At 43.4% G+C, this 15,047-nt stretch overlaps 1 protein-coding gene across 4 annotated transcripts in view; it reads right to left on the bottom strand.

Moving 5' to 3' along the window:
• The window catches only part of NEK3 (NIMA related kinase 3), a 37,866-nt gene extending 25,593 nt beyond the window's left edge, over positions 1-12,273 (bottom strand). The window contains exons 1-7 of one of the 4 annotated variants that reach the window (XM_029602787.1): positions 12,128-12,273; positions 8,713-8,865; positions 8,267-8,353; positions 1,939-2,036; positions 790-873; positions 267-334; positions 50-136 (exon numbers count right to left, since the gene is read on the bottom strand). In XM_029602787.1, the coding sequence (XP_029458647.1) occupies positions 50-136; positions 267-334; positions 790-873; positions 1,939-2,036; positions 8,267-8,353; positions 8,713-8,865; positions 12,128-12,206 (656 nt within the window). In that variant the 5' untranslated portion in view covers positions 12,207-12,273. The other 3 variants (XM_029602790.1, XM_029602789.1, XM_029602788.1) reach the window with 3 other exon arrangements.
• Positions 12,274-15,047: the final 2,774 nt, after the last annotated feature.

The raw sequence follows: 15,047 nt of genomic DNA, 5'->3' as shown, positions 1-15,047 counted from the left end.
CTTCCCCAAGATTTCCATATTTAGATCATATCCATGCTTTGATTCCTACCTTTTGTTATTATAAGGGAGGTTCTCCCAGATTTCTGGAGGCACATAATACGGTGTTCCAATATAAGTACAAGCGAATGCCATCGAACTAGTAGACACAAAAACAAAGTAAACTTAGTTGCTGCTATTGCTAGCAACAATGGACCTTTTCAGCATCAGTTCAACAATGCTGCAATGGCTACTCCATATCATTAATGCCACTGAAGAGGTTTACGTACTTGCGCAGAAGCCGTGCAGATCCAAAGTCTCCCAATTTTACCTTTCCGTTCTGGGTGAGAAATATATTCTATGTTGGAAAAAACACAGCATGAATCCACATGATCCTTTAATAAGGAGAGGATTTTATATTCTGGGATGGGAAAAGGAAGCAGAGTCAGTTCTACAAAGACTGGCAGAGATCATAAAAGGGGTGGATGAGTAGAGGGACTGATATAATGAAGCCACTGTTAGATAGTAGTCTCCTTTACTAATGCACGAGCTGGCCGGAGATGTGCAAAAAAATGTCACTTCAAAAGAAAAAAACATGCCAGCATAACCCATCAGGAGAAGGTGAAGACTCTGATATAGTAAAATAGAAAAGCTACATAGTGCACGCCGGCTGGCCTCATGACTACCCCTAGCCAGCCATATAGACCTGAATCATTTGTGAGAAAAAAGAGATGAGGGGAGGGGAGGGGATGGATGGCGGGACTATAATGTTTAATTCTAGGCATTTGTACCCACACCCTGTCTCCTGCTTACCTTGGACTTGATGTCTCTATGCAGCACTAGCTGGTCGTGAATGTGCTTTACACCGAGGCACATTTGAACAAACCAATGAAGTATCTGATAAAGAAAAGAAAAAAAGAGCTCCAGAGTTATGGCAGTAGAATACACAGACTGTAAGGCAGCAGGGCTTCCATCAGCACAGCTGGGAATTAGAATAAGGGTCCTCTAGTTCCTACTTTCCACCACTATAATCTACAGCATTTGAAGGCACTAACTTAAGAACAAGGTCTGCTGCTCAGTTTACACTGCCAGAAATAAATTAAGAAGGTGCTACAGACCTTCATTAGGCTTCTAACGTTGAAGAGAAAGGGATTTTACTTTTTTTTTTGGGGGGGGGGGGGGGAGGGAGGAAGGGTGCAGAGTTCCTGGACTATGCTATCCTCAAAATATATGGTATTATCACACAAGGGTCAAAAAGTAAACAACCTCTTCGTCACAATAATATAAAACATACACAAGAAGAAGACCTATTCAACAAATAAATTTGTTTATTCATATATACCAGTAACCTAACATTAAAATCTAATGTATATAGTAATGTAATTACATTACTATATACATTGTATACAATATATTTCATGTTCATTGATGAAAATTGATTTTATATGTGGGTGTATGTGTGATGGATAAGTGTGTTAGATAGATTTTAATGTTAGATAGGTTACTGGTATATATGAATAAACAAATTTATTTGTTGAATAGGTCCTCTTCTTGTGTATGTTTTATATTATCCTCAAAATATAGCCATAAATATATTTTATAAAATGTATTTTCGCTTCCCAACTGTAAGAGAACAGCATAATGCGCCTGTGAGGAAGCACTTCAATACTGTCCAAGGTGCCTCTCTGCACAGAGCTCTGCTTGTATGATAAACAGAGGTTAGAAGCTGAAGATTCTTTAAATCCTTTTATTTACAGATTTAAAAATATGATGTCATTTGCTTTCCATTGCAAATCTATGTTGAAGCTGTTCCCAGTTAGTTTACAGAAGTAAGAATATAATGAAACTGTTAGCAGCTGGGAAGATTTTTAGAGCTCATGTTTGCGTAGTCTGTGTTAAACATACATGCTAGCTATCAGGAAGAGAGAGTTGTCCAGTTTAGTTATCATGTTTGTGTCTAACCTTTTCTTCAGGGAACAGCTTTCCTTTCTGACGTTTAATTGTTTGCAGGAGGTCCCCGCCATCGCAGTACTCCATCACTATATAGAGGTGGCCGTCAGCTGCACACAAAAGACAAGATCAATTTAGACTTGGGCCTAAATTTTTTTTTAGAGCAATTACTCAGGCCTTGTATGAACAGTACAAATCAATACACTGGACAAGCATTTGCTAAATGAAATTTAACATGATTCTTTGATGCCATCTACCCCCCCCCCCCCCCATATTGCTTTCCCAAAATTGGTAGAACAATAAACTATCATTTTTGAGCATCTTTTTTTAATACATCTGCTGGGACCCTGCTCAGGTTTCTCCCCCATTTGTGGCCCGCCTCTCCTTCCACGATTACAAGTCTCCTGCAGGTTCCTCCTGACACTATAGACGGGGAACAGAAGGAACCTGTGCCTAGCAGGGATACATCCCTCTGCTGCCCTGCTGGGGAGGGAGGGAGGGAATGTGCCATCTTGGAATGAACCCACCTCAACAGAACAGCAAGTGCATAAAACACACATGCATACAAGTTTCAAGGTACACGTGAATATTTCACCATATGTGCATGTTTTATAATCGTACAGAAATATATCTGCATTCTTTTGGGGCCATAAATATGCATATTTTAGAAGCTGTGATGATGCATCTGCACAGATTCTAAGATACTATAGTAAACCTGCATGGACCCATATGCACATGTATATGGGGCCACATGGAGTTGTTGGAAATTATCCTCCCTGACTAAGCGCTCTGGTGATTGGATTCATTTGCACATCATTGAGGCAGTATTTGTCACATCATTTTAGGAATGGATCTTGAAATTCTCTCAGTGTGCTCCTCCAAACATATCCAGTTATCTTTTAAAAATAATGTTAACAAATCTCAGTTGTTATCATAGAGGGGAAAAAAGGACTTGTCTCATTGTATTTTTTTTTCTTTCCTAATCATTTACAGGTCGATACAGTAAGGCCGCGGTAGAAACAGTGCGGCAGTGTCAGGCGCACCCTTCCTCCCCACACGCACAGTTCTCTTGACCTAGCGCCTGATACTCTCTTCTAATCGCATGCAAATGCATGCCGCGGCTTTAAAGCGTTAGGGAAGGGTTATGCCCGCGTAACCCATTTTACTGTATAGGCGCTTAATACAGCACCTATACAGTAACCTGGGTGCGCTGGTACCTGTCATTTCAAATGACATTTGAAATGACAGGTACCAGGAAGTGTAAAAAAAAAACAAACCAAAAATATGTAAAAACCTGAGTGTTAAAAAAAAAAATTTTTTAAATACCTGTCACTTTCATGCGGTCATCCAGGCAGCGGCGTGGGTCCAGGCGGCCGGCGGCAGGAGCTGGGTGTTCGATCGAGGCCGTGGGCGGGCGGGCGCGTGTTCAAATGAGGCCGGGTCGCACAGGCGCGCATTAATTCAGGCGGAGGGAGCCGGGTGGCCGTGCATTCATCCAGGCAGAGGGAACCGTGGGCCGTTTTCGCCACCGGTTCCCTCTGCCTGGATGAATGGCCGTGAGATTTCAGCGCTGAAGGCAGTCACATGCCGTGGTCACGGCATGTGACTGCCTTCAGCGCTGAAATCGCACGGCCATTCCTTCACTGCCGGTGGCCGTGCATTCATCCAGGCAGAGGGAACGTGGGCCGTTTTCGCCACCGGTTCCCTCTGCCTGGATGAATGGCCGTGCGAAATCGGGAGGAAGGGAGAAGGGACTGCCGTAGCAGGCCCGAGCCTTGCTACTTTTTCGTTTTTTGTTGCTTCGGGAGGAGGGGACCGGACGGGCTGCAGGAGACCGGACGGGCTGGACCGGAGACCGGACCAGGGCGGGTAAGCAATGTTTTTTACACTACACTAACTCCTACTAGGGGGAGGCGGTAAACTAACACGTTAAGGCCGCGGCAAAACAGCGGGTTACTGAGGAGATAGTATCAGCGCCCGTTACAGTATCGGAGGGGAATAGCTAATTCCTTCATTATACAGCTTTTTCGTTCATTTACATGCTGGGTGCGGAAAGGGTTATGAGTCTATTTTAGGAAGCGCTAAGGACGCATGAAACTGGAGACTGTATCGCCTTACTCGTCTGTATTGTGCGCTCCCAGCACGTACAGACGGGCAATCTTTAACTGCACGTTACTGTATCGACCTGTTAGCCTGGTGTTCTTACTCAGTCGCAATGGACATGAGGTTAGCTGACTGCAGAACTTTTGAGTCACATCCTTTCAGATGTTAATGGTAATTCTTATCTATTTATTTAAAAAGACTTATAAACCACTTAAAGCAAATCAATCATACTATGCTGTGAACATAAAACAATGTTAATATAAATGTAATAGCATGACGTTTTAGATTAATTTGATGATTTTATTTATTATGTGCTATTGTTTTGTTATGCTTTGTCAAACTTGTATGTAATATTGACTTTGTATGTAAGTTGTAACCTGCTGAGATTGGTAGATCAGCAGGTTATACATTGCTTAAAAATAAAATAAATGTTACAGAAAAGGCGAGCTGCTACTGGCTAAAAGCATGGATAAGGAGAGAGGCCTAAGGACGGGCCAGTGATCGTAGGAGAAAAGGCATGATAGCACCAGTCCCTCGAGGGGCCGACTAAGATTTATATGCTGCTTTTCCAAGAGTCAAGGCAGTATACAATTTCATAAAATAAAAATAAAAAAACAAGAGAAAATGCAAATCATTAAAAAAAAACAAAAAAAAAACCAACCAACAAGCAAAAAAACATGGTATAACAGTGGTAGACAAATAACCATAAAAAAACAGAAAGGTCACGTCAGGTTTTTCAATTTCTTGGTAGAGTTCCTGGAGATCTCCTTCCCCTTTCCCCTATTTACAGGAATTTGAATATATCTGGTTGTACATTTTCCCTGGTGGTTAAGAGCTGGAAGGATAATGGTCTGACAATTGTGACTCAGCTGTGGAGAGAGGATGGCTTGCAGACCTTTCAGTCTTTAGTCGAAGACTACGACATCCATTTGGATGGGCATGCCCTATATCTGCAGATTCGGCAGGCTCTCTCTCAACAAATGAACGTATCAAGCCCTTTGCGACCATTAAATGTGCTTGAGAAATTTATCAGTGACCCTGATTCTCATAAGAGGGGTGTGGCCATAGTATATAAGGGTCTTCTGGTCGGCAAGAATGGCAGCAACTCTCCACAAGCCCTTATTGAAGCTGGGAATAGGGATTTGAACCTTCAGCTTACTGACAGAGACTGGATGCATATATGGCAGGATGCACATAAGAGCTCTGTTTGCCTTAAGCAGGTTGTTCTCTTGATTCGGCTCCTACATCAAACCTATAGAACCCCCGACTATTATGCCAAATTTTTTTCCTGGGGCTAGTACTAGTTGCTGGAGAGGATGTGCAGCTCTTTGTACGTACATCCATATGTTCTGGCATTGCCAAAACGTACGTTTCTTTTGGAGGGGGTTAACACAGGAGATAGCTTTCAAAAGGGAAACTTTGATAAAATGAGAAAAATTGTTAGAAAAAAAAACTGAAAGGAGCAGCTACAAAAGTAAAAAATGTCCAAGAGGTGTGGTCATTGTTAAAAAATACCATTCTAGAAGCACAGAGAAGGGCAACCAAAATGGTAAAGGGGTTGGAACAGCTCCCCTATGAGGAGAGGCTGAAGAGGTTAGGACTTTTCAGCTTGGAGAAGAGACGGCTGAGGGGGGATATGATAGAGGTGTTTAAAATCATGAGAGGTCTAGAACGGGTAGATGCGAATCGGTTATTTACTCTTTCGGATAGTAGAAAGACTAGGGGGCACTCCATGAAGTTAGCATGGGGCACATTTAAAACTAATCGGAGAAAGTTCTTTTTTACTCAACATACAATTAAACTCTGGAATTTGTTGCCAGAGGATGTGGTTATTTATTTATTTTATTTATCTAACTTCTTTTACTATACCGATACTCAAGACCAGGTCTTATCGTACCAGTTTACAATAGAACAGGGGGAAACCAATTAACATCTAGGTAGAAGGTAAAGTTACATTAAACAGGGAGCGTAAAAACATGGGAGAAGGAAGACAGATTTTAAACTATAACAACTGGAGAGTGATAAATATAATCAACAAAAAACCAATATATTAGTGATACATAAAAACAGATTCAATTTAATCTGTTAGTGCAGTTAGTATAGCTGTGTTTAAAAAAGGATTGGATAAGTTCTTGGAGGAGAAGTCCATTACCTGCTATTAAGTTCACTTAGAGAATAGCCACTGCCATTAGCAATGGTTACATGGAATAGACTTAGTTTTTGGGTACTTGCCAGGTTCTTATGGCCTGGATTGGCCACTGTTGGAAACAGGATGCTGGGCTTGATGGACCCTTGGTCTGACCCAGTATGGCATTTTCTTATGTTCTTATAGCTAACATCTTGGGTTATGTGGTCTTTCTTGGGCCTGAGTTTGGGTTGCTAGGTAAATGGTCAGGGTCAGGGATTCCTTTGTAAAGTAGATCCTTGTTTCTTCATCTTTTGGTGGCTGCTAGATTTACCATAGCCACGTTTTGGAAGGCTAGACCTTCATTGGCACACTGGAGGCAGCAGGTGAGGATATTGCAGAGACAGAATTGTTACATCATGATTTACAGAAAATAGGGTGTGGGGTCCCTATTTGTACTACTAATCCCATGTTCTAAGAGTTTTTGTTTATGTCTTTTTTTATCTATATTTCCCCTTTTTTCTTTTACAACATTCCATGCTGCTTTATGTATTCCCTATATTTTCTTATTTGATGTTCTTGAAAAGCTATTAAATAAAGAGTTAAAAAAAACCCCCAGAAAGACCCAATGGGGGGTTGGGGGAAGCAGTCAGAATTCCACCATTAAAAATGAAACCAACTACAAAAAACAAAAGAGATGGAGATACCACCTTCCAGAGGTGAGACAAGATACTTTAACAACCTTTGATTGGCTGTGTTGCTTTAAAAGTTAACTTTCCACAGGAGTCGCATTTAAGCAAGTTTGCCCTCAGATCTTGTTTTTGGCTTGCATGAATATTCCCATTTTTGGTGCTGGCTGCGATATGCGCAGTCTTTCCTCCGAGGGTTCACCTCCTCCTCGCTTTCTTCAAAACGGAGACCAGGCAGGGCCAATGCTTTCATTAGGAAGACCAGGCGGTCGCCTAGCCCAGTCCTCGGGACACACCTAACCAGTCGGGTTTTCAGGAGATCCACAATGAATATGCATGGGGAAGATCTGCACGCAAAGCCTCCAATGTATGCAAACCCATCTTCTGCATATTGACTGTGGATATCCTGAAAACACGACTAGCTAGGTGTCTCACAGACTGGGTTTGGAACCACTGGCCTAGCATATCAAACTTTTGGGAGCAGCATGATCCCGCCAGCACGAGGCCCTGAAGGGTGCTGTGCCAGAGGCAATACCACCGAAGAGCGCGCTGTGCTGGAGCTGCCACCAATAGGTAGGTTAGAGAAGGGAGATGCATGACTGAAGGTTCACTTAGGGCATCAATTGCACTGTCCTTGAAACTGGAGACAGCTAACCCGAGGCCCACCTGACCTGACCTTTAAAGAAGAGCCCAGTTTCTGGCCCCTCCTGCTGGTGGCCAAATTGACATTGTGCTGGTGAAGTAACACACTGAGAAGAGTAGATATGTTCCAGAGTCTCTAGGGAAACTATACATGGTGCTACAGGAACAATCTGGTATCATGCACTGCTACCAGCAGCAAACAAGGTACAAGGCAGCTCCTGCTGTCAGGAGAAGAAAAGAGCACAGCTCTTCAGAGAAACTAGGATTTTTTTTTTAAGTTTGGATGCATGCTAGTCCAGCCTTTCTTCTTTACCTTTAAGGGGGAAAAAGGTAATGTGTGCATGCATGTGAGCGTATTGGGGCTGGGGTGGGGTATATCTTGCAGAGAAATGCTTTAAAAACATACCCCAAATTGCAGAGCCATATGACAATTCAACTAGTGGGATTTCTGCAGACTGTAATAGACTCCATAGATAAAATGTAGGGTTTCTCACCTTCCTTTAAAAAAAGGTGCGGTTTGGTATTCCATCCACAAACTTGAATTTCTTTCTAATATTACCAAAAGGTGAAAGTGTTACTAAATGCCCCTTTTTAATGCAGTGTTCAAGTTCCCCTGCAAAGACTAATTCCATAAACAGTCCTTACTACAAATTAAATGCCTGTTTTTTTTTATTCTTTTGAGTGCAACCATTCATACTCCACAGCACAATCATGCAAACAAGTATCATTCATAGGAAAGGGGGGGAACCCCCCAAAACAAAAGCAGGTTTCTGGTACATACCCTCAAAGGACTCCCTGAAGGCCACGATACTGGGGTGCTTCATTTTAGCTAAAAGAACAGCTTCTCGCCTGGAGTCCTGGACGGCACCTGGAGACTGAACAGAAAGGGTTCTCCTTCACATGGGTCCAGGTTCAGCCAAGAGCAGTTACAAACCTACCAACACGCACCGTTCTACTGCTGCCACTCAGACCACAAACAGGAGACCCTGCATTTGCCTCCCTGGTTTGGAAGGACCATCTCTATTTGCTCTCTGGGTCCCGCTGTCCATCCTCACGTCCTTCCATCCACGGATTTGCCACTTGTTGATTAACAAACTGCTCTCCCACACCGTTAGCTTTAAAAACCGTACTCTCTAATCTGGGCAGCGTTTTCAAGTCCATTTCGAATGCCAGTGGCACACGAAGTGTGTGTCCGTGTCTGTCTGTGTCTCCCCCAAACCACAGTACCTTGGGGAGTCTTATTTCCTTCATGACGTAGGGGTGACCACTGCACTTCTGGTGAACTAGAACTGCTCTTCCAAAGGTTCCTTCTCCAATCACCCTCAGCACCGTATACTGCTCCATGCTTCCACTGCGACAGCAACTTTACAGGCTCCCAATCTGTAACCAAAAAAAAAAAAACCTGAATTATGTCTCAATTCATTTGTGCACACACAGAAAACATTAAAGGCTAGTCTAATTCTGCGTTTCTCAACCACTGGTCCCTAGCAGCATTTCTACCAGTCCGTGAAGCATCGGCGATCACAGGAGAATGAGAAGGAAGTACTCCCTGCCCTGCACCACAGTCAGAAGAGACTTTTCCCCCCGACCGCCTCCTATCTCATTGCCTTGCCCCGTGGATCTTTCTTTTCCCCTGTTAGGGAACAGCTGCAGCTGAATGTTAATAAGCCATCGTGAGACCGAGTCAGAGTCTGCTCCATCCTCCTGGCTTCTGTATAGGACCTGAAAGCAAGCAATGACTCAATTCTCACGCTCTCTAGTGTTGAGACCTCCGGCTGAGCTCCATGCTCCCACCTGTCCCAGTACCCGTGTGGTGTAAAGGGGAAGGCTGAGGATCAGTTGGGGGGTCTGTGGCATTGTACTAGGAGGGAGGTGGGTCAGCAAAGACCATCAGAGTGGTAGTAAAAGGGTTGGAAGGTTGCAGTATTACAAACAACTCTCTTCACTCCTTTGAGAGGACAGGCAAAAGGAGAAATGATAAAGAAGAAAGAAGGCAAATAATGAAAGCACGATTCTGCAGGCCATAGGGTAAGCAAGGTTGGTACCAGCAGGCCACAAAGCCCCAGTCATGGTTGGGTACTGACCAGCAAGGCTAGGGAGACCAGATGTTCAGGCAACATTCTCTCTAGGGTTCTGATGTACTAAGATGATGTGCGCATTGTGTGCATACAGCTTTATTCTCATTTGAATAAGGAATTTAGTATAAAAAAAAATATATGTACAAAAGTAGTAAAAAAACAGCCACAAATTTAGAGATTTTTATATACCACAGCACGTTCAGAACATCACCTCGGTTTACATTAAACAGTAATGCAGCAACAGGCTTTACAATTAAAATATTGAATATTAAATAAAAGGTATTAAACAAAAAGTATTAAACAACAAAAATGATACATTCAACAGGCTTTACAGACAATTTGGAACTGGAATCATTTTTCAAATTATATCAATAAAATACACGTAATAGGGATAACAAAAGTGTTTGGGGGATTTACAGTAGATAGATTTATTCTAGGGAATAAGTGCTGAATAGGAAGGGACGGGGGTAAGGGAGGGGGAAAATGGGTTATGTATGCGGCAGGTAAAGGGTCCTGTCAGTCATTATACCAATGACTTTTTTGATCAGCCAGGTTTTTAGGTGAAAAATATTCTGCAAGTTTCTGCCTTCATCAGGTCAATGCATAACCCTCAAAAGCTAATGACGTATTAAATATAAAAACTCTGCCCTATGTGCTTTATTTGAGAAAGGGAACAAAGCTCATATTGTAAATATTCTACAGATGTCTTGGAATATTTACCCCCTAAACATTTAATCTTCCCTGGAGTCAAGAATAGTCAAAATTCCCCTCACCTGTGCTTCATCTACATCCAAAGGCAATTCAATAATTTAACAAAATGCATTCTACATCCTGAAGCTTGCCTAGAATGTTTTCAACCGAGACAGAATATGGGGTAAAGAAGCTTGCAGTTCAGATATGTGATATGAGCAGGTCATCAGCATAAAGGGCCAGCTCAGCTCTGCTTTACCCGTAAAAAAAAAACCAAAAAAACTTTAGTCAGGCTGGTCTCAGAGCTATAGCCAGAGGCTCCAGCACAAACCATGGAGTAGAGGTGAAAGCAGACACTCTTGTTGGATTCCTTTGTACAGATTACATTATTCTGAAAGTGTATTTACTATAACGTTAGGTTAAGGGCTCCCTCCCTACCACCAGCCAAAAGCTATCTATGAAAAAAAAAAAATAGTTCCTTAAAACCAAACCAAGAGATTAAAAAAAACTAAATCAAGAAATGTAATCAAAAGCTGTTTGTATTTGATTTTGTTAAACGCTTGGATTCTGTTGATTGCAAGCAGTATATTAAGTATAATAAATATTTCTGCCTCTAGGCAGATTACTCTTGTACTTATTTTAGTAATTCTAGCTTTTCCGGTATTGCCAAACATTTGAGTCCTTAGTGAGGAATGCCTACCCTGAACAAAGTTAATTTGATCTGAGATAAATCTGATTAGAATTTTTGTTTTCTTTCAGTCATCTGGCATAAAAGTTTAACATCTTGATTTAGAAGAGAGAAATCAATGAGCCTGGAGATTCCAGGTCCCTGTTCTGTTTAGTTATGAAGGCAATTCTGGCCTTTTTAGTCTGGACTGGGAAGGTCCCCAATACAGAGAGAGCGCTTGTCAAAACAGATAGCCAAAGAATCATCTATATGTTCTTATAAAGTTTAGAAAAATTCAAGTTATCTTAAACTAAGACGACAGTTAATTGTATACTGTGAAATCTATAATTATCTACAGTGACTTTTTTGTAACATCCTTCAAGGTTCAACATGGTTAAAGACACTGCAGAGTAAGAACACCTTTTTTTTTAGCTTTGTGGCCACTAATTGAGAAAGATCTAGCCCAGTAAGGCTCATTGGCCAGTTTGAAATCTTTGAGCCATTTTCTAATTCTAGTACAATAGACTGCCTGTGAAGTGTCTCAAGGTTTTGTTTCAAACGCTTAGCTCATGATGTGGTGTAATAGAGCATTGTAGAAAGAAATAGTTCTGCCTAGAAATACATGCTGCAATATTAAGTTAATTTCCCAATAGGTGATACACAATCCCATTTTCCCGCAGAAAACAGTTGTCGGATTGTGTTCCTTGTGAAAGTAGAGCTCTAGAGACCTGGTGCTGTTGTTATGCAGATAATCCAAGCCTTAAGGCAAGAACAATGAAAATTTGCATAGTAAGGGGCAAACTTCAGCGCAAGCACCATACCGAGCATCTCCGGCATTATCTCACTGCTCACGAATCCGTCCGATTGTCGGCTAGTTCCAGGGCACTGTGCACGTCCTGCTAATACAATCCTTAAAAAGGTAAGAGCAGCCCACGCCACCCAACTATCCGCAGGAAATCCTAAACCAGGAATTTGCGATTCATTCTCCCTCCTCCACGGCCGGGTCTTTATACCCAGGAAAGTATCCACCAGAGGAGGAAGGGAAAGGGCGTGGAGACCAAGACGAACAACTCCCAGCGCTTCCGATCCGCCGATGACTGCAGCAGCTTTGCTTTCGGTTAAGCCCGGGGTACAAAGTTAGCAAGGCGGAGCAGACACCACGTCAACCCAGCCCCTCTCGGCTCCTAACGGCTAGCACAGCACTCACCCAGCGGGAGAGGAAGTAGGCGCACAAGATATAATAAAACATTCCCATTGCTCCGGGTGGGGGAAGAAGGCGGTGGCATAACAAACCCGACGCGTGCCCGATGGGAGGCTCCAGCCCATCCAATCAGAGGGGCGACGGAGCGGCACCTGAGACTCACTGGTCACGTGGAAAGCGTGGCTGCTGAGCTTTATTAGACGACTGCGGCGGCGCCCCGTGAACATTATTTTGCAGTTGGCGCGGGAGCTCCTTTGAATGGAAGCAGAACTGTCGCCGAAAAGACTTAGGAAAAGAGGAGCAGCAGCTCTGCCCCATTTAATGATTTTTTTTTTGCTCCAGATCTGGCCACTTTTTGAACGCGGTAGAGATTTTAGAGCGGTGAATATGACATAAGAACATAAGAAAATGCCATACTGGGTCAGTCCAAGGGTCCATCAAGCCCAGCATCCTGTTTCCAACAGTGGCCAATCCAGGCCATAAGAACCTGGCAAGTACCCAAAAACTAAGTCTATTCCATGTAACCATTGCTAATGGCAGTGGCTATTCTCTAGCGCAGGGGTCAGGAACCTTTTTGGCTGAGAGAGCCATAAACGCCACATATTTTAAAATGTAATTCCATGAGAGCCATACAATATGTTTAAAACTAAATACAAGTAAATGTGTGCATTTTATGTAAGATCACACTTTTAAAGTACAATAAGTCTCTGAAAATATTACACCAGGCCTTAAGACACCAATACATCTCCTATTAGGAAAACGGACCAAGTCAGGCTGCTACACGCCAGCAGAAAACCTCACCTGAATCACGTGCTGTCCCTCACCTAACATAGAATAAAGAGACCAAAATGCATAACAAGAAGCATACAGAAAAAAATGAATTGGAAACTGCAACAAGCCAGAGTCTCTGTATGCAGTGTAACAAAGGAAAAAAGAAACATCACCCATCCTTATAAAACAAATCAAGAAATATAAAATCATCAGCAGTAAAACTGTACTAACAAAAAGAACATATTTCGAAACAGTTGATGAGTGGAATATCCAATAATTAAAAACTCATATAAAACATTTCCAGATACCAACAAAATATTTCAAAATAGCAGACACAAAGACCCAGTAATGAAAAATAATAAGGATACAAAAATTTTTTTGCTCTGCATACCTGGGAACGTTTGATATCCAGGTGTCCTGAGATTGTTCTGAATTAGCAGGAGGTGGGGTGGTTTGCTTGGAGCTTTCTCCTCTCTCTCAGTCACATACCAGCGCTCTCTCTCACACTGGCTCTCAATGACACACCTATACACACATGCTCTCAGTACTCACATATACACGTTTTTTCTCTCACTTATATAGGCTCTTAATTACACATTTACACACATGCTGTCTATCTTTTCACGCTTACACACACACACAGGCTTTCAATCACACACATACATGCTGTCTTTTTCTCTCACACACAGACTCTCATTCACATGCTTACAAACATGTCCTCTCTTTCTCTCATTTACACACAGGCTCTCAATCACATACTCACATGCTCCCTCACCTAAACCAGCTCTCAATCACACACAGACACACATGGTCTCTCTCTCTCATTTACACACAGCCTCTCAATCACATACTCACATGCTCCCTCACCTAAACCAGCTCTCAATCACACACAGACACACATGGTCTCTCTCTCTCATTTACACACAGGCTCTCAATCACATACTCACATGCTCCATCACCTAAACCAGCTCTCAATCACACACAGACACACATGGTCTCTCTCTCTCATTTACACACAGGCTCTCAATCACATACTCACATGCTCCATCACCTAAACCAGCTCTCAATCACACACAGACACACATGATCTCTCTCTTACTTATACTCACAGGCTCTTAATCATACATACACATGATTTCTCTCACACACAAAGGATCTCAATCATACACACATACTCTTTCACACAAACAGGTTTTCAATCACAAACTTACACATACAGGTTCTCAATTGTAAACTTACATTCATGCTCTCTCTCACAGGCAGGCTCTCAATCACAGACACTCTCTTTCACATGTACAGGCTCTCAATCATTCACATACATGCGATCTCTCACACACACACACAGGCACCCCCCAACTCTCAATCATTCATATACATGCAATCTCTCACACACAGGCGCACCCCCCCCCCCCCGCGGCCCGGAGGAGGAAGTGGAGAGTATCGGGTGCCTGCGCGGCAAGAAGAGGCCACGCTCGCTCGCTCATTCACTCTCTCTCACCCCCACCCCAGGAACTCGCGGCAGCAGCAGCCTCCTCCCAACACTAACCTCTTCATTTTCAGCCCTCGCGGAGGCGGAGTCCCATCGGCCGCGGTTGAACCTCTTCATTTTCCTCCGAGTCGCGCTGCACAGTCTTCTTTTCTTCGGGCCGATGCCGAGCGCACTAGCGTGGCCTCTTCTTGCCGCGCAGGCACCCGATACTCTCCACTTCCTCTTCCGGGCCGCGGGGGGGGGGGGGGGGCGGGAAGAAGAGAGCACGCCGGTGCCGCTGACTCCAGCTGTCCTGCCGCGTTCCGCCCGGGCGGAGGAGGACCGGGGAGCAGCTGGGTCAGCGGGAAAGTGTGGCAACACTTGTCTGCGAGCCAGATGCAGCCCTCAAAAGAGCCATATCTGGCTCGCGAGCCATGGGTTCCCGACCCCTGCTCTAGCGGGTCGATACAGTAACGTGCGGTTGAAGATTTCCCGTCTGTAACGTGCTGGGAGCGCACAATACAGACGAGTAAGGCGATCCAGCGATACAGTCTCCAGTTTCACGCGTCCTTAGCGCTTCCTAAAATAGACACATAACCCTTTCTGCACCCAGCATGTAAATGAACGAAAAAGCTGTATAATGAAGGAATTAGCTATTCCCCTCCTATACTGTAACGGGCGCTGATA

This window comes from Rhinatrema bivittatum, chromosome 5 (assembly GCF_901001135.1).
Source record: "Rhinatrema bivittatum chromosome 5, aRhiBiv1.1, whole genome shotgun sequence".
NCBI lineage: Eukaryota > Metazoa > Chordata > Amphibia > Gymnophiona > Rhinatrematidae > Rhinatrema > Rhinatrema bivittatum.
Note: the sequence above shows the minus strand (reverse complement) of the source record. Positions and strands in the feature narration are given on the sequence as shown.